Below are 22,014 nucleotides of genomic sequence, written 5' to 3'. Positions count from 1 at the left end.
ATCTGCTTTCTTCTTATGGATTTGACACCGCTCTCCTGCCCCTTGGGTGCTGGAGGCTTACCCCTCCCACCTCATAATAACATGTGCAAGCCTTGCCCAAAAGTGAAGAGCAGGGAAAACTATTCGAATTGCGGCCGTGCAGCTTCTGCCATTGCTCACATTTGTGGGGCAATGACTGGTGCAGCAGCTGTGCTCCTGCTTTATCTCAGCTGAAGGTTTTCCAAAGCTCGGGCTTTCTGTGTTCCCTGTGATATCAGGGCAGGGCAGGGGGGTGCCAGCCAGTGTGCTAAGCTGTGTTTAGCTCAGTCCTGGTGGCTTTGCCACCTACCTGGTATGTGCAAGCCAGGTCTGAAGAGTGAGGACCAGCCCCAGGTCCCTTGAATCTTGTCAGTGCTGCTTCTTTGCTTACACCACTTACACCCTTCTGCTTTATATGCCTTTACATGGTGGCTGGGGGCCTCCCCATAAAGCTGACTGTTTTCAGGCAACGTTGTAAGGGCAGCCGTGGATGACAAGCCTGCAAGCAGTGCTGCCCTGGGAGCCTGCCAAGGTGGGCAATGGTCTCAGTACCAGCACTGACAGAGCACCAGGCATCAGTTCTACAGCAGTTGCTCCCCAGAGCTGCTGGAAAGACTCCTGCAAAGCTGGAGATTTTATTGCTGGGAGCCAGGAAGAGCAGATGCTCAGCAGTACTGCTCCTGGCTGGGCAGGCAGGGAGGGCAAGCCAGGGCTTTGGCTTGATGCTTATCCATCCCAGGAGGTCCTCAGTGTGTGAGGAAAGGACAAGCCTAGGGGGTTCATGGGCTTGTGAGTGGGTCTGGGCACAGAAGGTCAGGAACTGCTAACCCTGCAGCAGCAACATCTCTGGGCAGTCATGTGCAATGAGGAGGGTTTCAGGCTCTGGTTTCAGAGAGCTGCTTGGGGAGAGGCTGCTCGGAGCGTGAGGTGATGCAGGAGAGCACACAGCTGGGACAGGGCAGGGTGCTGGGGTGCCCAAAACACCTACTGCTCTGCAGGGTGCCATCCTTTGCACAAGGCACCTGTGAATGCAGCTACCGACAGCAGCATAGAGGGCTGCAGCGTGTCCCAGGTCAGCTGAGGTAGCTCTGTCCCAGCCAGTGATGATGACGAATTGCAGACAGATAGAGGCAGGCGATCTGCCCTTGTGATACCCTTACATTTTCTAGCAATTGATGTCTTAGTGACTTCCTGAGCCAGGAGCGGTTTGCGTGCCATCCCATGTAATAGCCACCATGGAGTCTGCCCTCAGTAAATTTGTCTAATCTCATTTCAAAGCCGTGTGTATTTTTGGCCTGCGTGGCATCCTGTGGCAATGAGGTCCACAATTTAATTACACGTCGCGTAGGATAGTAATGCCTTTGGTCTGCATGGAACCCAGGGCCGGCTTGTTTCATTCATAACTTCTCCCTGTAACCTCAGCTTCCTGATTCCAGTGGAAATTAGTCAGCGAAATGCTAGGACTCCCGTGACTGGTGTCCTTTTAGCTGGAGAAGTCTATGGAGGCACGCAGCCAGGGCTGACCTTGGTGGAAAGCATGGGGAGTTTGAGGCGAGCAGGATGCCCGTGCTCAGTGAGAATGGAGGGGCTGGGCTGGGTAATGCTCCTTGCCATCCTGCTGCAGCAGGGAGAGGATCTGAAAGATCCATAGGGGACCAAGGAGAGCAACCTCAAGGGGTTCTTGGGGACTGGGGTTCCTTGGGCAGCTCATGTCACCAGTTGGAGGCATGAAGCTTGGGACAAGGAGTCAGTGGGTGTATGCCATCGGAGTGAGATCGTGAAGCAAAGCAGGGTCCCAAGAAGAGAAGGGGAAGGGCTGCGATGGTGCCGGAGCCTGCACCAGAGTTGGACAGAGCTGTAGCAGAGGAAACCTGGAGCATCTCCTACTGTGTTGCTCCAGAGTGGGGCTGCCCTGAAGAGTGCAGCAATGGAGACCCTCAGGGGTTGATTAACACTGATATAGACCCTGGTCTTTAACACTGCTACCCAGTGTATCTAATCTTAATCTCTTGTAAGCAAAGGGGGCATTGCCAACATACTAAAAGTACTGCTTGAATAACCAATGTCCAAATCTTTCCAGCCCAGCCCAGCTGAAGAGTTACAAGACATGACAGACAAGGTGACGAGCTACAGGGTAAGATACTGGATTTTAGTAGATTATCCCATTCAGCGTGTCCACAAAGCCTGGCTCCAGTGAGGCTCCAGCACGGCCAATCTTCAGCCAGGTCCCAGTCAGTGCTACCTCCTGGCACAGGTGCAAGAGTCAGGTTGATTTTGTCCCTTTTTTGAGCAACTATTGCTTCTGGCTTTGTGCAGGAGTCAAGAGTCCAAGAACACAGTAGGAGCCCTGGTGGTGACCAGGAGGTGATGGGACAAGGACTGTGGATGTCTGAAGGCACTGAGAAACATGACTGTAAGTTGACTTGGATAATTCAAGTTGCCTTGAATAATGAGGAACGTCCTTTGGCACAGAAGGTCAATAAATCACTCGCTCACTGGATGAAAACTGCCAACCCCCTGCTGTGACCTGGAGCAGTTTCAGGTCTGGGCTTCACATCAGCGTGGAGGGAAGGGCAGGATGCTGTCGTGCAGCAAGTGCTGCCTTCCTCACTCTTCTCCAGCAAGGAGCTCATGTCCTCCCTGTCCGCACCACCCCTGCCTGCAGATGCCTGCCCTGCTGGCGCAAGCCCCCAGATACAGCATGCTGTAAATGGTCACCTCCTTGTACCCCTTCCTCACCTTCAAGTCATGCGTTCCCCACAGCCTGGAACAGGAAGGTCTGGACAGCACTAAATGAAATTTTTGAGATGAATATGTTATTGCTTTTTTTGTTAAATGCAGACTCAGAGCAATCAAGACTTGTCTTGAATTTAGATCAAATTAAGCAAACGGTTTCCTCTGGAAAAGAGGAAATGTCTGGAAAACTTTCATTCAGACACTGAAAAATCAAATAATTCCTATGGACGTCTCTGCCTGGTTGGTGAAGTGGAGCTGGGTGCCCTGTGCAGATGCCAAGGGGAAGCCCAGTTACGAGGGTGCAGGTGCAGTTGTCCCTCCCTGGTGCACTCCCAGCTTCTTGCATCTGGTGCTTGTGTCCCCTCTTCTGTGGCATGTGTCCTGGACCCCACACCATCCTGTAGCAGCCGGCTTCACAGGCAAGGGCTGCACAAGAATTGCCTCTGCTGCTCAGTGACACGTGGGGTGCTGAGGAATGCCGTAGGAACCAGCAGGGTGCTGGGGCTCCCTCCCCTCCTCTGGCCACCACGCAGGCCAGTGCTGCCCTCTCTGCCTGCGAGTGGCTGGCCCTGAATGAGCACCCCAGTTCAGAGGGCTCTGAGGCTGATGATCCAAGGCTTTTGGTTTCTTTACCAGTTTTTGATGAATAAACTACTGTTTCTGCCAGTGGAGCCCAGATAGCCCCCAGAGGGCCCAGGCTGGATGGCATGAGAAGGAGGGATTTCTCACCTGGGAGAAAAGGCACTGAAGAGCCCATCCTCACATGACAGCAGATATCTCACAGCTCTTCCCAGATCAATACTATTCCTTCCCTCAGCTACTCTTTTGCTGCTGCCCTCCGAAATGTCCATCAGGAAGGACAAAGGCCACATCAAAGTGTCAGCTGTACCAAGAGCATTTCTCTCGCTCCCTTTGTGGTTCCCTTCAGGGCTGATAAAAGACCCAGAAGCTTCGGGATGTGAATCCTAGTTGTGCAGCTTCTTTTGCAAGCATTCGCATGGGGTGTGCGGGAGTGAAACACCCCAGGTCAGAGCAGTGGCCCCTTGCACCCACGAAGGGCTGCACAGGACAGGAGGGTGAGTGGGAGCCAGACTCAGCTCGGCCGCTGATGCATTTGAACTCCTTTGCCGCTAACTTTCTGGCCAGAGGGAATGACTGACAGAGACTGATGGTGTCTCTGCCTGTGTGTAATCTTAGAGCCGGCTGGATTTGGGAAATCTCTTTCATTGCTTTAAAAAAATAAGCAAGCGACTAGACTGAAGGGTCCCGATTAACCGGGAAAATCTGGGCAAAATGCAAATGCCTTCTCAGGTTCTTGCCCCTGCCAACCTTGCTGTGTGTCCCAGGGGAGGGCGGTGAAGCCCAGCTCAGGCTGCAGTGCAGGAGGTACAGCTCGAGCCCCAGGGAGGGCCAAATCCTGACCATACCACAGCCATGTGAACAGATCCTGAATGCAGAGCTGGAGCTCCCCTCCAAGCCACCCAGATCTGGAAAGGTCTTTGGATGAGGAGCACTTTGTAGGCACTGGGATTCACTGCTGGTCCTGCAAGCCCTCCCCTGTCTGCCCTTGATGGGTCATGCTCTGGGATGCTCATGCCCTCTACGCCACAACAACTGCCTTCCTCCTAGGCATCACACTCCTCAGGGTCTGTAATTCTCCCAAGATACAACTGTCAGAGATGATGTTATTACGTTGAATTATTATTCACAGACAGGCTTTTTCAAACAGGAATTTAGGGAGGATTTCACACCCACCCCCTGGCTCTGCCTGCTCCCTTCCTACGTGGTCCCAAAAGTCACCCAGTTCCATGTTTATCTCCCTACATCTCCACAGCATCTTAGGGACAAGTAAAGCTGGAACTGAATCAAGAGAAAACGAATGTATTGTCAGAACACAGCATAGAGAAAGCCGCATGGGTGCAATATAAACTCCCCCAGGGTGTTGACCAAAGCCTACAGAAAGCTGGAAAGCTGTAGTTCAGGCAAGTTTTGAACCAAGTAGGTTTCTGCACGCAGGAAAGCTGGGATGCTGCTGCGTGTCTTGCGTTAGAAAGACCTTTGTCAAATACATAATATTGTCTTCCATGGCTGAAATAAATTGAATTTGCAAGGCTGGAGTGAGAAATGCCAGGTGGAGCATCTGCAGCAGCAATTCTCCCGGCTGCCCAGCCATAAGGCTGGGGAAAAACAGGAGGCGGCTGGCTGTGCACACTTTCAGAGCTGGTGTGACCTCCAGCACTGAGCCACGGAAGAGCTCCAAGCCAGCACCGGGGTCCCCTTTAGATGGTGTGTGAATTGTTCCAGGGTGAAAAATATCTCTTTCATGAGGAGAATCACCTGGACACCCCTGCTCTGCCCCTCCAAGCTTTGGGATGGGCTCCGTCAAGGCATGAGGTAGCTCAGTGTTAATCACTCTCAGGGGCTAAGCTTAGCCCAGCCTCTGGGTCCCCTGGGATTTAAAGACAGAAGAAACTTGTCCCTCCTGCAGTCAGTGCGGAGCCAACTGCTCACATTGTGGGGCAGGAGGAGGTACAGATTTGAGGTACACATCAGAGTGAGAGGTGGGTGGGAGAGCTCCACAGCAAAAGTATCTTCCTCAGGATAAACACAAGGTCACATGCTGACACAGAATCCCATTTTCCATCCTGTGTCAGCCCATGCCTCCTGCTGCCCTGTATTAGCTGCTTCTCTTGAGCAAGGGACCCACGCCACTGCAGGGAGAAACGTCCCTCCTGGAGCTACCTGGAAGAAGAGGAAGCAAACAGAGGGGCCTTCGCTCTGACTGACCCACACCCCTTGCTGTACAGGAGTACCAGGCTTTGGCAGTGTTAAACCTCACACACATGCTCCTAGGATTGCTCTGGCCTCCGTGGACCTTGGCGTAGTGAGCGATAAGTCCAGGTCCTCAAAAACACTGAGGTTCCCTAACTCCTGGTGATTTGAGCTGTCTGACAGCAGCATCACAGCACGGTTATGGGATCAAGTCTCTGCCTCCTGCCAGGGCAACCATTGAAGATGAAAAAATCAAAGATAAAAAAACTTCTTAAAATTAAAAAACCTCAAAGATGAACAAAACCTTGAAGATGAACAAAACAAGAAGATAAAAAAGATTTGTCCATGCACATTTGCCTTCAGCACAGCTCCCAGGACACAGCCCCTTTGCCAAGGGAATGTGTGTGCCTGGGCTGCCAGGCTGGAGAGAAGAGCTGGGCTGCAGACGCAGTGTGGCCAGTGTCACAGGTCCCTTGGAGCCTCAGCATGGATGTGTCCCAGGCTAGCAGTGCATTAGCTGGTGCAGCAGCAATTCAACCTCTGTGGAGCAGAGTGCAGGTGACTGAACTGCCCAGGTACTCCCTGTGCACCCTGGGAGGGCCAGAGCTGGCAGCCAGTGCTGAGCCCTGTCCTGGCTGCCACCTGAGCTGGACCTGCCTTGGGTCCCTCCACCACATGTCCGTTACAGCCACAGCTTGGAGTCCCTGGGACCATCCTTGCTGTGGTGCTCCCTTCAGCCTTGAGCTCACTGTGGTGGGACGTGGGCTTGCACCCAGGGGAAAGCCTGGAGCGTGTTGGCTTGGAAAGGGGCCTGAGGGCAGGCTGGGACTGCCGGGAGCCGACCTGCCGCGGTCCTGCGGGAAGGAGAGCCTGAGCCAGCACTTGGGGCCTGCTAGGAAAGGCAGCAAAAGGAAAGCGCTGTGTCCTCCCACAGTGTTTGCTGGAAGATGGATGTTTGCAAGAAGAGACGTGTGGGGAGTGGGTTGGGGATGGGCTGTAGCTGGTTCTTTGGTCCAGCTGCAGTTGGAGGAGGTTCCTCGGAGCTGTGTTGGGCAATGCCTGGGTGCATTGTGCAGGGCTGCGGCATCTCCTCTTCATATTCAAGAGCTCCCATCACCAGCTGCCAGGTGACCCTGCATTTCAGAGTGGCTCAGGGCAAAAGGCAGGGCTTGTCAGAGCAGAAAGGAAGGGGTGGCAAATTTGGAAAAGCCTTGTGTCACCAGGTTGGCCTGGGGCTGGTCGTTTGGGTTTGGTTTCCACTAGCAGCAATGCGTTCTCCCTGGACAGGGGCTCTGGAGACTCTGAGCCAAAGCCGCTCCCCTCTGTAACCACCCTCAGTGGTGGGCCATGTCCCCAGGGCATGCTCTAGCCCTTTTATTCAGGACCTTTTCAAAAAATAGCTGCCCTGAGCATTTCTCTCTGCCTTGGACTAGTGTTGACAGCAACTGCCACGTACAACATGACGTGGCAGCATTGCTCTGTGTCAACACATGCGGTGACAGATGTATGCCAAGCGGGTAGAAATCTCAGAGCTCCATGTTGTTGTTTTTTAACTTTGGCGGCTATCCAGGGACCATTCCTGGTCTCTCCGCCGAGGAGCGTTCCTCTGGGTCCCCCAGGAGAGGAAAGCTCGGCCTGGCTAGTTTTTGAGGACTCCATCCTGACATCCTGGCTTTTGCAAAGCCGCAAGGCTGTGTGGTGGATGCTTTGGGCTGGAGAGGGGTCAGGAAGATCAAACAGCTCCACTGGGGGCTTTTCTTCTGCAAATTCCCTCACTGGAGGTTGAGATCGCCTGCCCACAAGCACTGGGCCCAAATGACTGATGCATGTGAGTATTTACATATTTACAGGGCGAATGGTGACAGAACTGCTGATGACTGCAGTGAAACAACCCTCTTTCCTCCTGCCTGTAATGCCAACACCTGCCCAGAAGGAGCTTTGCAGAGGACACCAGTTGAGTCAATACAGTCTGTTAGGTGGCAAGTGTTGTAGTCACTATGAGTGAATTGAGACCAACCAGACCGTAAAAGGTTCTTTTCCAGTACCCTGAGCATCACCTGTCCCAGGTGCTTAGGCTATAGGACACCACGAATTGGACATAAACAACCCCAGGCTGTAATGGAAGAGGGAGGAAAACTTCGCCTTGGACTTCTTCACGTGTACTGGCAAGAGGGTAGGTTTTTCTGAAGAATTTAGGACATCTAGCACCACTGGAAATGTGCCAGGATTTGGGCAGACTGTTAACTGGAACTGGCAGAGCAATTCTGGGCTCTCAGGGACAGCAGGGGAATGGGGGTTTGGAGTGAGTGGTACCTAGTAAGGGAGACCAAGGTGCCGCAGCCAGTGCACAGTGCAGTCATCCACAGTGGAAATGTCAAAGGACAAGCTCCAAGCACCTGATGGGGACTGTAAGATAAAGCTGCATGGAAAACAGGGAGATACAGGGGCAGGCATAGGGCAGGAAATCGATTTGGATTGTAAATGGGTGAGGCAGTGAGGGACGAGGCATAACACCATGGTGCCAAGAGGAAGAAAGTAATGAGGAGCCTGAAAAGCATAAAAACATTTCATGATAAGGACAAAGAAGGGATGCTAGGAAGCTCAGAATAACAAAAATGCCCTGCTTGGTACAGAGAAATTGTATTTCTGAGGCACAAGCAATCTCCCTGGAGCTTCAAGGCTGGTTTTTCTTTCTCATCTCTTTGGCACATCTGAATTCGGTGCAGGGTAAGTGCCAGGGAGGTGCTGAGCTCCCAGCACCATAGCTATGAGGTTCTGCTGGTGTGCTGTTAGCTCGACTTCCCAGAAGAGACCTTTGCCAGATGCTCCTGCACAGCCCCACTGGGGAGGGGCAGCACTGGGCAGCCAAGGGGGCTTTGTTGGGGCTGGTGGCCCATGGCTGTAGAGGAGGGAGCTGGGGGTGAGCAAGGGAGGTACCAGACCTGCACAGATTTAAGCCCCTAAAGCAGAAGGTGGCTGGGGCCACTTTTCTTAATGCCCCATTTCTCTTCCCATCCCATTCCTGATCCCATCCTGATGAGATGGTAAGGGAAACCTGTGAGCTGGCAAATAACCTGATTAATTTGGGGACTGCCAAACTACTCTAGAGAAATTAAACTTAAGTAGGTCTATGATGAGAATGAGAAACACTGTGTGTGTTTCTGTGTCCCCGTGTCCCATTCTTTTGACCCTTAGGGTGACATTTTTGCCCCAGGGGGATCCCGTCAGCTAGAGACACTAAGTCCTGCCCCAGCCTCCAGGGTGCAGAGGTGCCTGCCAAGTCCAGCCAGCCCCAGGCGGCTGAATGGGCTTTGCTGTGTCCCCTGCCTTCACCGAGTTTTGGGGCCAACCAGCCACTCTCAGCCTCCAAATTCCTCTTGCTCGAAGCAGACGGCAGGGAACCGTCGAGCCCATGAGCTGCTGCGGGAGGCTGCTCCGTGGACCCCTGCCAACCACTTGCCATGGCATACTTTGGGAACCGCTCCTTTAGACACACTGACGAGAGCAGGATAATGTATTTCTACTGGAAAATAAACATATCTCTAATGAAAACCTGGTGCACCATCGTTTAGACTTTTTTTTTTTTTTTGGGTTCCTTAAGTGAAAATTAGGGCTTTTGTCTTGTCAGACCCAAGAAGCCTTTCCTCATACTTGCCATGCCAGCCCATCAGCATTATTTCTCAAGCATAAAGAGAGCCTGGAAAACTTAAACAAGCAAACAGTGCAACAGAAAAACCCAAAAGAGACAAAGGATGTTTGGCTGGCAGTTGTGTTCCCTGCTCTGCTCTGCCCTTCTCTCATTTTTAGGTTTCCAAGCCTGGGCTTCCTGCTCTCCTGGATAGAGCAAGAAGCTTTTTCATGGTTTGAGGTGTGCGTTTGAAGCTTTTGTGCTACAGCTGAAGGAATAGGAAGGACTTTGTAACAAAGATAATTTTGTTCTGTAGCTTTACCCCTGGCTTTGACTGAAATTAGTGCTGCCTGAAACAAACTAAAAGATAAAAAACTTTGTCAGCTGAATAACTGTGTTGCTAAGACAGTATCACTGATGTTTTGCTGCTACTAGGAATTTACTTGCTTGTGGAGCCTTCCAGGGAAAACAGAGCAGGCACTGCCTAAGTTTCAAATGTGAAATAGAAATGCCCTTTTTCTTTTGTTACAGAGTTTTTCAGGTCTTCTTCAGATGGCAAAAGCATGCTGGATGAGGGAAAGAAGCAAAAATAAGCTGTTTGCAATCATTTTAACCTCCAGAAGGTACCTTTAACATCACATCTTTCTTCTTACACGGAATTATTTTGATAAGGCTTTTCTGTATGTGATATGTACCCTTTCCAACTTTAAATCCTTTAATTAAGGGCTAGATTGTGAGTTGGGCTGTGTGCCCATGGAAAGCAGTAACAGGGAAGGTATATGAATGCATAGCACTGCTCAGCCTCTTAGTCCATGCATGCAGCCATAAATAGGATTTTGTCCCAGTGCCTCTGGTCCCGGAGAGAAGGGAACAGAAAGGGGCTGGAGAAGGAGCCTTTGGCTGTTGTGGTGGACTTGTCTTTATTTCCTCCCCCTGCCCTTGAAAAGTTCATAAGAACGCCAAGTGAGATGTTTCACACTGGCTAGCACAAGAGCACAGCGGTTAGCCCACTGCAGATGGACCGCCCGCTAGAAAGGTTGGGAGGGTCATCCAAGTCCCCTGCAGACCTTGGTGCCTTCCCCCCACTGCCACTGGGACCTGCCAGGCACCATTTTCCAGGGATCTTGCCTCTGAAAGGGGAAACCTTCCCCAGCCCACCCTGGAGAACCCCTCCTCTCCCATGGGAGACCTGTCGCAGTGAGGAGAGCGTGCCCAGAGCAAAGGCATCTTTGCCTGGTGTGGGATGATTAAGAAGAATGTTTATAAAGTCCAGGAGACAGCTGAAGGAGTTAAGTTACTTGAGTGCTTTGGGATCCTTCAGGATGAAAAATGCTGTATACATGTCGGATTTTATTATTACAATTACAGTCAGATGTTAATCCCCTCACCGGGATTTACTAAGGCAGCAGTGCCAGCAGCAGTACATCTCGCTGAGTAATTGCCCCGTTCCTGACTCTTGGGTGTCTCTGCCCTGAGCTGCTTCTCATTACTGTGTTTGCTTTAATTCTGACACTGCTGAGAGACCTGCATTTTCCCACCCAGCAGCGATCAGAGGCAGGGCGCACATCTGCCTGTGCATCAAGGCTGACTTTGGTTCAAGCATCACATGTAGATAGGGCTCAGGAAATCGGTGGTGGAAATGTTCTACTGGCAATATCTAAGGGACAGCGATACCCATCTCTCTTGCAAATTGTTTTGAGAGCTAATGATAAAAGAGCACTTTTGTTTCACAACTGTAATTGTGGAGTGTGTGTGATTCAAATGAGCAAAGAAAATCTCAAGAGTTCAGCAAACCACGCTGGGATCAGGGTAGCAGAAATGCACAGCAAGGCAAGAAAGGCTGGATATGTTTAAACTGTGCGCTTTAATCCTACGCACTGTAAATAACCAGGATGCATGTGCCCGGCTCCTGAGCCAGTGCGCAGCAGCTTTGTCCCCACGAAGTCCAGGGGATGCTCTGACTCCACGCAAACTCAGGGCTGGATCTCTGACCTCTCCATTTTGGGGTGTGTGTGTGTGTGTTTTCTTTTCCTGTCTGAACCCAACATTTGGCATTTCTGGGATGATAAAGAGAGAGAAACCGGGACACAGATGGACACATGCTCCGTTTGTTAGCTTGCTGAGCGAAGCCACCTCTGCACACGCTTGGCGTGCGCTGGTGGGCGCTCCTGGCTGGCCTGCCATTACAGCCCTTCACTTTGCTTGGTGGGTCATAAGCACGTCACGGTGAGAAATTGGCCCCGCGATCTGCCTCGACCCCTCCGCACCCGGCCTTGGCCCCAGTGGGTAGCTGGTTATCTCATGCTTTTGGGAGGGAGTGACTGGCATGGGCAGGAATGTTCTTACACACTGTCGGCCTGGAGGAACCAGCTGTGTGTCCAATTTCTGGACATGGTTCAAGCGTGAGCTCAGTGCCGAGCGATGTGGAGGTAAAGGAGGTGAGAAGGGTTTGGGTTTTCGCGGCGTTGACACACACCAGGCTCCCACACTCTGCGCCTCAAAGGCTGCGGGTCCACCTCTCCATCGAGAGATTTAGCCCCACGCTGCTGCGAAGGGGGTGAAGGAAGAGCCACCGGTTTAATGGGGCTGCCTGCCGCCCCGTGCCGCACGGAGGATGCCGCGGCCCTTCCCCTGCAGCGGGAGCGCTGCTCCTGCGGGGCTGCAGCCTCCCCTGCGAGGGCGGGGGGGAGAGATGCTGATGCCGGGGGCGCTGCGCTGGGGGCTCTGCCCGGGAGGGGCTGTTGGGACACGGTGCCCCGTTAGAGGCTGGGGAGGGCTTCGAAGGCGGCGTGGGCTCCCGCGGAGAGGCAGGCACGGCGGGGCAGCGGCGGGGCTGTGGGAAGCGGAGGCAGAGCGAGGGCCCGGCGACCCGGGAGGTCTGCGCCGCTGCCCGCCCCGCCCCGGGCGGAGGATGCCGCGGGCAGCCGAGGGCTCCTGGCCCGAGCGCGGTGCCGCGCCCGCCGCTGGGGTGATGCCCCGGCGCCTCTCCGTGCGTGGCCCCGCGGGTGGGACGCGCGGGGCGGGGGGGCGGCAGGACCCTGCGGCGGCGGCGCGGACGCGGCTGTCACTCAGCGCGCGGCGAAAGTGACAGCGGGGGCGGGGCGGCCGCGCGCCGGGCGCGTATTTAACCTGGGCGGCGAGCGGCGGCGCGGCAGTGCGCGGCGGGCGGGCGGCAGGCGCGGCGGGGGGAGCTGCGCGGCCGGGGATCGCACCGAGCTGCACCGACCTGCGCTGTGCCGAACCGAACCGAACCCCACCCGACCCCGCTGGGCCGAGCTGAACCCCGCCCCGCCGGGCTGGGCTGCGCCGAGCCGAGCGGCACCGCGGCTGGATGCGCTGAGCGCGGCGGGGCCGACCGGGCCCCCGGAGCAGCAGCAGCAGCAGCAGCATGGGTCGCCGGGGCTGCTGAGCGGCGGCCGAGCCTGCCCCTACCCGTCCGCGCCGAAGAGCCGCGGGCGCCGCCGGGGACTGCGCCGGGAGCCCGGGCGCGCCGCCTCGCCGCGCCGGTGCCGGGGACACCCCACCCCCATCCCCGCCCGCCCGCCGAGGATGCCCCGGGGGGCCGCGGGCCGCCCCCGCCGCTCGCCATGAGGAGGAGCCCGACCGGGCCGCGGGCGCTGCCGCCGCCCGCCGCCGCCTGAGCCCCGCGCCCCGGCGGTGCCCGCGCAGGGGCCGCCCGAGCGGGCCGCGGCGCCGTGACCCTCCTCCCCGCCCCCTCGCCCGGCTCGCCCGGCTATAAAGGAGGGTTTTATTCTCGGGCTCCGGTCTCACGCCAAACCCTGTCACACCGTCTAGACGAGCTGTCGTGGGGCTCGGCCCAGCTGTCACCATGGCGATGGAGACGAGTCCGCTGTGAATTTTGGGGGGGAGCGAGCGAGAGCGGCGGCGGAGGAGGAGGAGGAGGAAGGCTCGGCCGCCGCCGTGCCCTGCCCTGCCCCGCCGCCGCCCGCGGGGGAGGCACGGACCCCCCGGCGCTCTCGGCCGCGGCTGGAGCCGGCCCGGCGGGGAGCCCCGGGGAGCCAGCGGCCGCGGAGCGAGCCTCAGATGCGTCTGTCACACAACCCCGGCCGAGCTATTTAAAGTAACGGGCCTCGCCGGACTTTTGTCTCTGCCTATTTATGAGTCCCCGGGAGCTGGCAGGCGCCGCCGGGCAGCGCTAGGAGCCGAGCCCGCCGCGCCAGCCCCGCGGGGAAGCCAGCGCCGAGCCGGGGCCGGCGGGCGGCCGCCCGGAGCATGACGGCGATCCGGGCGCTCCTGCTCTGCTGCTGCCTGGGGCTGCTGCGCCCGGCGGGCGGGCAGCCCTTCCTGCGGCTGCGACCCTCGCCCAGCGACAACCTGCCCGTCAAAGACATCGTGGAGCACCCGGACCCCGAGTACGACCCCAAGGAGCAGGACCTGGACGAGAGGACGCTGAGGAAGAAGCTGGGCAGCCATTTCGACCCCGGCTTCATGGCCGTGGCCGTGCCGGGGCCGGCCAACGCCTCGGGCGCCGAGGCGGCGGCGGGGCGGGGGCGGGCGGCGCTGCCCGCCGAGCTGCGGCGGCTGGAGCTGGGGCCGGCCCGGGGGCCGCGCCTGCGGGTGGGCAAGAAGGCGCGGCGGAAGGTGCTGCAGTGGCTGTGGGCCTACACCTACTGCCCCGTCCTCTACACCTGGAAGGACCTGGGCGTCCGCTTCTGGCCGCGCTACATCAAGGAGGGCAACTGCTTCGCCGAGAAGTCCTGCTCGCTGCCCGAGGGCATGTTCTGCAAGCCCGTCAAGTCGGTCACCAAGACCTTCCTGCGCTGGCACTGCCAGGGCTGGTCCAGCCAGAAGTACTGCACCTGGATCCCCGTGCAGTACCCACTCATCTCCGAGTGCAAGTGCTCCTGCTAGCCGCCCCCGGCCCTTGCACCGATGCCTTTCTCGCTTGGATGATGGGGGGGGTGGGGGGTGCTTTTTTTTTTTCCCCCTCCCCACCCCCAGCGCGGGGTTGGGGGGCGGGGGAGAGAAGGAACCGAGGTTGGGTTGGTTTGGGGGCTTTTTTTTTTTTTTTTCCGGACTTATTTTAATGTTATTTTATTTTAAAGGGAAAAGTGAACCCAGGAACTGCAGGGCAGGCCAAAGGCACAGTAAAGCACTACAATCAGATGTCTATTTTTATACGTATATAGCCTTCTAACAAAAGAAAAATAAACTAAAAAAGAAAAAAAAAGAAAAAGAAAAAAGAAAAAATGACCAGCCGTGTAAATAGAGAGATTTTAAAGGAAAGGGGGGGAGGGGGGAAATTGCAGCTGTTTTTTATTATTATAATTATTATTGTTATTATTATTATTTTAAAGACATAGGACCACATTTTAAACCCATCCCCACAGAAAACCTGAGCACTTTCCCTGGTGAAGGGAAGGGCAGAAATTTCCTGTAAAGGTGGATTTTAACAAAAGGAGAAAGGGGTACAGGGGGTTAAAAAAAAAAAAAAAAAAAAAAAAAAAGGCAGCATCCCCGAAGACAGTTGTTTCTCTGTGTTGTTTTTGTTTCCCCCCCCCGCCCTTTCTTCAGACCTTGTCACTGATGTTTGAACTAATTTGCCAAGCTCTCTAGGGTGGTTGTTTTTTTTTTTAAGTGTATAACGATTAATTAAGGAGGAAATTTTAAAGAAAAGTACAGATCTATGAAAGAGTGGAATCGTTTTGTTGTGTGGGAATACATATAGTCATGTAGATGTTAAAGGAAATTTTCTGTGTACAGTTTATTTATTTTTAACTTTTGTGTATAGGAAAAAAAGCTAGAGATTATGCCAGAAACTATTGGAAATGTTTACTTGAATATTCCTTTAAAAACATATCAATGTAAATATGAACTATCACTGATCAAAACATTTTTAGCAATAAACTCTATCTTTGAAGAAACCCCAGCACCACCCCCACCCCCCCCATGCTGCAGCCCATCTTCCTGGGAGATCGGCAGAGACTCGAGTTCTTGCTCAGAGCAGGTGATGAGTAAAAGACTTTGGCTGGGCCACGCTGGGGTAAGTTGTGAGATGCCCTGAAGGCTGGTAGAGCCCTGCTAGTTATTGCTTCTCCAGGATTGGATTTGCTTTGTGTGTGTAACCTGTTGGGGAGGAGAAAAAAACAACAAAAAAAGACAGGAGAAAAATGGCTTGTAATGCATAAAAGAGCTGTGATGTCCCGGACAGGAGGTGTCATCTGAAGTCCTTGGGAGATTCCATACTCTGTGGCTCCTGGATTCGGCTCTCCCGCTGGCAGAGGAAGCGGTCGAGGTTACCGCCCCGGCCATCAAAGCGCCTGACACAGCTTGGCAGCCCTGTGTCTGTCAGAACAAATGTTTTTTCTCGGCTGCCGCCACTAGCACAGGAGGGAAGGATGGAGATGAGCCCTGTGCCCAGCCCCGCTGCCGCGACTGAGCCCCAGGGCTGGCATCCCTCCCCACGGCGTGGCTGGGTGGCGCTGGGGTCAGGAGGAAGCGCTGGCACTGCCATGGCACTCCTGTGTGCCAGGGCCATGGGACCCCCGCTCTCCACGGAGTTGGGGCAAGGGAAAGAGATGGGGGCTCAGGCCGGCTGCCGGGCCAGCTGGGGTGGAGCCCAACACTGGTGAGCGGGGGTACCGGCAGTCAAGCCTGCTCCCGGCGGAGGTCGGTCGGTCTGTCATAGGGCTTGGAGTGGGGCCCTGACGGGCTGCCAGGCTGTCCCCCTGCGATGTCTGCGTGGGCTGCCGGTGCTGGATGGGAACGTCTGGCCATTCCCTGCGATGTCTGAAACGCACCCGGCATCCCTGAGGAGCAAACGTCTGCCGAAGGCCCCTGCCAGTGCAGAGCCGTGCTCTGCCAAGCCGTCTGCAGGGTGGCGGGGAGACCCTGTCCCCCTCCAGCTCTGTGGGCAGCGCAGGAGAGCAGCGTGACACCGAGCCCGTGGGAAGGCACCGGGACCCTCTGAGGGCTCTGGCTGACATCCCTCTGCCATCCTCCGAGGGGACTGCAGTCCAGTGAGCCCCCTGGAGCAGGCCTGCAGAACCCAGGGGGTCTTGTGCAGACTGAGGCTCAAACAGGGAGAGAGCTTTTCTAATTGGCACAGTGGGGACAAGGCAAGAGGGACAGTGGCATCCAGCAGCCAATGTCCCCGTGGCCATCTGCTCAGCCCCACGCAGTGGGGCAGGTTGGCCTTTCCACACGTTTGTCAGCAAGGGACCGAGGAAGGGGGGGATGCGGAGGGCAGGGTGGAAAAGAAACCTCAGCGAAGGCAATGTGCAAAACATCAGGGGCATTTGGGAGAGGAAGGGGAAAGCTCATTTTGCAAGAGGAACAACATCTGTGGTGTGGGGGCCGAACATCTGTAGGAGGGAGCATGGGGGGAGGGCATTCTGGGAAAATATTTCTGACATAATCCCAACAGTATCTGGTGTGTTGGGATTTGGTTACAAATGGCCCTCTAACGTCTTTGTGCGTTTTGTTCTGCTGGTTTCAGGGGCACACAGAGACCCCTGCTTTGTGCTAACCTGGGAAATAAACCATTCGCTGGGCTCAATGGCTGAGTTCAGTTGCGCGGGGAAGCGGGGGGGGGTGGGAATGGGGAAGGCGAGATTTGTGTGAACTTCAGCGAAAACCAGCCTAAAAGCCTCTGTGCCATGTGCTGGAGGGAGGAGGAGGGGCCACCGCCGTTCTCTGGGGAGAACTTGGTGGTCCCGCTTGAGATGACGGCTTGTCTGGAGGCAGAACCATGAGACCTGAGAGCCGAGGTGCCCAGCGCGGGCAGGGGCCAGGGAGCAGAGCATGGCACCACGGGCTGCAGGCCAGCTCGCTGGGCCCTGCCTCGCCAGCCCGCCATGACGTGGTGCATGGTCACCTCGTGCTGGCGCATGGTCACCTCGTGCCACAGAGCATCCTGCCCGGCTGCCCCGGGAGGCGATGAGTCGGACGTGTGACGGCTGGGCCGTGGGCGTGATGGCCCGCCTCGTCTGCTGAGCCTCAAAGGAGTGAAAGACAAAGGGGAACAAGCCTGATTCTTTGGTGTGGTTATTTCATTGTCTCCCCAAGCTGCTTGTGATTAAGGGACAAGCTGGGGGGAGTGTTGGGGGGGTGGGGGTAAAGGGGGCAGAACTGGCAGAACCGGCAGAACCCCAAGATGAGGTGGGTGCCAGCTTCTGAAGACAAGGGTCTTTGCCCTCGCACTCTGGGGTGGTGGCCTGCAAGATGCGCCTGGAGCACCAAGGGTGGGTGGCATCCTCTAGGTTGGGTCCCACATGTCATCACGTTGGCAAGAGACATGCATGGCTGTGGCCACACGCTGACAGGCATGGGCACACCCGCCTCTGGGCGCCCAGCCGGTCCCCCTGTTCACCCAGTATTTGCAGGGGGTCACAGCTTTGCAGCCTGCCTTCTCTGCGCTGGGCTGCATCTCCTCCAGGCTCAAACAGAAGGTGGTTAGTGGGAGGATCAGAGCTTTAACCCCTTCTTCCTTTGGGCAGGGCAGAGCACACACGATGGAGGAGGCTCCGTGGGACCTGATGCCCGCCCACCCCACGTCCTGCAGGCACATGTCCACTGGCAGCGTGGGAAAGCGAAGATGACTTTCCTCCCCACACCCAGCACTGGCCAGGGCTCACCTGCTCTGGCACCACATGATGCGCTGCAGCAGCTCCCTTGACCGGGTCACATCCGATCTCTTCCCTGTAGTCCCTACAAAGCCTGGCTCAGAGCAAAGCGCCCCTCTCTCAGGTCCACAGATGTCTCCATCTCTTCCTTCTGCATGTCAAGGCCTTTCTGTCACCTGGTGAATCACTCTCCCATGTGCTAACCCCAGATTTAGACAATCTTGCTTGTCTTGGGATACAGCGTGAGCTCAGGATGGCTTCTGACGTTTGACTTGCTGGTATGGAGACACTTTTCCATTTGTCTTTCACATCGCGGTTTTGCTTTGACACCAGCAGCAGATTAACTCTTTTGTCTTTGCTGGCAAAAGATATTTCAGCCCCATTTTCCTGTGCCACCTCACCCCTTTTAGCTCCGTTCCCCCCAGCTAAGGCCAGTCTCCAGGAATGCGGTCTCTGCTGGCGCGCCGGCTCTGCCAGGGTGACCCAGATTCACAGGGCGCAGGCTCACAGATGTCTGATGCCAGCTCTTGAGATATCTGACTCAGGGCCGGGTGATGATCTAAGCCCATCACTCATCGTTCCTAGAAAGGCAGACGAATGGTCTGGAGGCAATAATTGGCCTCCTCAAACTTCCAAGCCCAGGCTAAACTGGGACTTTTCTCAACATATAAAATTGTACTTGTCTCCTCCTCCGGTGTCACTCGTCTTTGCAGCCTGGTACGGCCACCAGGAGCTGTCAGGGAAGGCCAGTCTCCCTGCACACTCTGCTTGTTCCACCAGCAGGTCCCTGGTGAGCTCGTCCCGCTGACCGCTGCTGGCCAAGAGATCTGGCTGAGCTGGACCGGCTTCCTCCAGGAACTCCCAGCTCCTCGTTCGTCACCACAGCGAAAAATATGCACAATGCTGAGGTTAACAGGTAGGGGCCAGGGTAGACCGCGCTGACTGCAGGCATGCCCCGTGGGATGGGCAGAAGTGGGCTCTTGCCTCACCATCTCCCCAGGGCTGCTGGGTGCAAGGGTGGGGGATCTGCTCCCTCTGTGCAAGACCCACCTCAGGCTGCCTTTCTCCCCGCTCATTTGCAGTTCTCCTTAGCTGCCTGTGTCTCCATGTATAGTAAACCCAACCCCATGGCCAGTTGCTGCTCGGCAGAGCTGGGCCCTGGCCCCTCACCAGCATGCGTGTGAGGGGATGCAGGGAGTATCTAGGGCTTTACTCACTGCCACTCCAAAGGTGTCAGACAGACTGCTGGTTTATCTGCAAAAAATGAGCGTGAGCCTGCGTTTCCCCCTTGGTGATTAAAAACAAACATTAACAGCAGCACCATCCTAGGAGATACAGTTTCTCTTTGGTGTTTGCTATTTGGTATTTCGCTTAAAAATGTCAGACACCCTGTCATGGAGAAGGGACCACATCATGTGGCGCTGGGGAGCCCAATTGGAGAGGCAGAGCCAGGAGGAGCACATCACGGCTAGCTGGGAGGCAGCGCTTGCAAGCCGACCATTGGCTAAAATGGCCCTTTCAGGCAGTGGGTGAATGAATCCATTCACAAAAAGGCAGGGCTAGTTTGCAAACAGCTAAACAGTCTACATATTTCTTTTTTTTTGCACAGGATGAGTCTGCCAAGGAGACACCCAAGCCCTGAGGCAGATGTGTGGGATGTGGCTGAGGCGGCCGTGTCCAAGCCCAGCATAGGTACAGCAAACTCAGGAGGACCAATTCCGCCTCTCTCAATTTGAAGGCCCTGCCATTCCTCCCACAGAGGTTCAGTGCCCTGCCCAGAGAACCTCAGCCTCCTGCCAGACTCCCTGGAGTGGAGCACAGACCACTGACAGCCCACGGACTACCATCGGGGTGTAGTAGAAGACTCTGCTCTTCAGCATCACACAGATGTCCTGGAAAGGGAGAGGAGCCCTAGCAGAAGCCCATGGTTCCAGAAGTGTGACAGAGCCTGTGATGGGAAAGCATCCTGCTTGGATATGGAAGCTGGGACTGAAGGGCATTACATCAGGTAAATGCCACATCTGGGGCCTGGTTGCTCACAGAGGGCCTGACTAGGTCAGCCATGCCATGTCATGTGCCTTGTCACTCACAAACATGGTCCTTGGAAACCAGTTATCTCCCTGTGCTGGAGAACAGAGAGCAAGGTGGCCAGCCAAACTCACTGGCTCTGGTTAAGATCTGGACCTTTCCCCCAAGGGAAGCTTTACAAGCCACTACAAAAAGCTTGGGGTTTTGGAGCCAGTGCTGCCAGAGCTGCTGGGGGTGCACAGTGAGGACCCTGAAGCTCCCAAGATGGTGTTTCTGCCCCTTGTGCAGCAGCATGCCCAGCGAGCATCATGCTGCACCTCCTCCATCTCGGCGATGCTTTGGAGGCAGCCTTGGGGGAGGCAGCAGCAGGCACAGCTGAGCAGCAGGGACACTGAGAAAGAGGTAAAGGATGCATCTCTGGGTGCCAGGCAGTCTTTGGAGAGCAGGCTCTGAGTTTGGGGTGGGAAAACTCTCTCCAGCAGACAGGGCTGTAGAGAGCGAGCTCCTTGTGGATGCTGTCTCACTCTGAGGGATCATGTACAGGTGTTCAAGTCCATAGGCTTCTCGGAGGGTTGTTGCAAGAGCCATCAGATCCCATCTGAGGCTGACTGTGTCCTCAAGCGTTGTCTGGTCTGCTTCCACCCCATTTACTGCCAAAAGACACTTTCTCTCCAGGAGATGGTACTAACAAAGGACTGGGCTTCCAGCCTTGGCTCAGTTTATCTGCTTTATTGGGACAGGGACCATATTTCATCCTGGAGCTGAGATTAGGCACTGAGCTGGGCTTGGTGTTCTGCTCTTTGACTGTATTTTAGGAAAGAGCCTACTTTGCTTCCTCCCTCATGGACACCTCCTTGAGCCAGAGAAGGCAGCGTGCAGGTCAACACGTAGCCATGGAGCTGGGCTTTGCTGCAAATAATGAAGGGCCCTGATGAAGGTGTGTGTAGTGAAGCTGTACTGGGAGGTGACTTCAGCCCAGGCTGCCCACCCACTGCAGGGCAGGCAGGAGCCGGCAGGAGTGGGCAGGACTGGGCAGGGCAGGCAGGGAAGACAGAGCAGGCAGGGCAGGCGGAGCAGTCCGGAGCAAGCAGGGCAGGCAGAGCAGACAGGGCAGGCAGAGCAGACAGGGAAGGCAGGAGCAGACAAGGCAAGCAGAGCAGACAGGGCAGGCAGAACAGACAGGGCAGGCAGAACAGACAGGGCAGGCAGAGCAGGCAGGGCAGGCAGAACAGACAGGGCAGGCAGAGCAGACAGGGCAGGCAGAGCAGACAGGGCAGGCAGAACAGACAGGGCAGGCAGAGCAGGCAGCGCCCGCCGCGGGCGCCGTGACCCGGGAGGAGGGCGCCACCTGGCGGCCGCGCGGGGCCCGGCGGGCCGCACCCAGCCCCGGTGTCTCTCCGCCCGGTACCCCCCCGGCTCCGGGCCGTGCCCCGCGGCCCCCGCGGCCGTGCCCGGTCCCGGGCAGCTCCCGCCCGGTACGCAGGGGGCAGAGCGCCGTGTGTCTGCCCGCGGGCTGCGACCGGCGGGGCTCCTGCACCCCCCACAGGGCTCCCGGCCCTGGGGGAACGGGGGGCAGCTGGCCTCTGGCCCCCCTCTGCCGGAGGGGAGGTGGAGGGGAGCCAGAGGGGGGAGGGAAGTGAGCCAGAGGGGGGAGGGAGGGGAGGTGGAGGGGGGATGGAGGGGAGATAGAGGGGAGCCAGAGGGAGCTCAAAGGGAGACGGAGGGGGGCTGCCAGCGGTGAGGACACTCGGTGGCCTTTGCCGAGTGGTCTGGGAGAGGCGCAGTGCTGGCAGTGTCGGGGAGGAGCTCGTGCCTTCCCATGGAGCAGCCAGGGGCCCTCGAGCCGAAGCTTTGAGCCGGGCTGGATGACGCGTGTTAGGCACACAGCGGCTCTCCAGGACATCCCGCTTTTCACCAGCCACCACTGACGCGGGAGGTCCCATCAGGCCACCCCAGCATTGCAGGAGCCTCTTTTCCTCTGGCAGCTGCAGCAGCAGTGGCAGCCCCTGGCCAGAAAACAGCCCCAAGAAGTCCAAAGCCCTCCACGACTTTCCTCTGGCCATTTATTCTTCACGAGGAGCTTTAGCGTGCCTTGAATATAAAGGCTTCCCATGGGGACTGACAAAGCAGCCCTCCGTCCTCCCGAAGGGAGCGGTAGAAGAAGCACAACCAAAGATACCCTGCATAGAAGAAAGGAGATATCCCCCGTGAACGTGCTGAGTGAAGTGGGATTCATCTAGGCTCCTC

The 22,014-nt window shown here is 56.3% G+C and overlaps 1 protein-coding gene across 1 annotated transcript; it reads left to right on the top strand.

The window, feature by feature from the left end:
• The first annotated feature begins 12,807 nt into the window (after nucleotides 1-12,807).
• Nucleotides 12,808-14,102, top strand: LOC119147106 (noggin-2-like). The gene has a single exon (XM_037385677.1). The coding sequence runs from the start codon at nucleotides 13,388-13,390 to the stop codon at nucleotides 14,024-14,026; it is 639 nt and encodes a 212-aa protein (XP_037241574.1). The 5' UTR covers nucleotides 12,808-13,387; the 3' UTR covers nucleotides 14,027-14,102.
• Nucleotides 14,103-22,014: the final 7,912 nt, after the last annotated feature.

Source organism: Falco rusticolus, chromosome 4 (assembly GCF_015220075.1).
Source record: "Falco rusticolus isolate bFalRus1 chromosome 4, bFalRus1.pri, whole genome shotgun sequence".
NCBI classification, from domain to species: domain Eukaryota; kingdom Metazoa; phylum Chordata; class Aves; order Falconiformes; family Falconidae; genus Falco; species Falco rusticolus.
The sequence above is the reverse complement of the archived record's forward strand: the minus strand, read 5'-3'. Positions and strand labels throughout refer to the sequence as shown.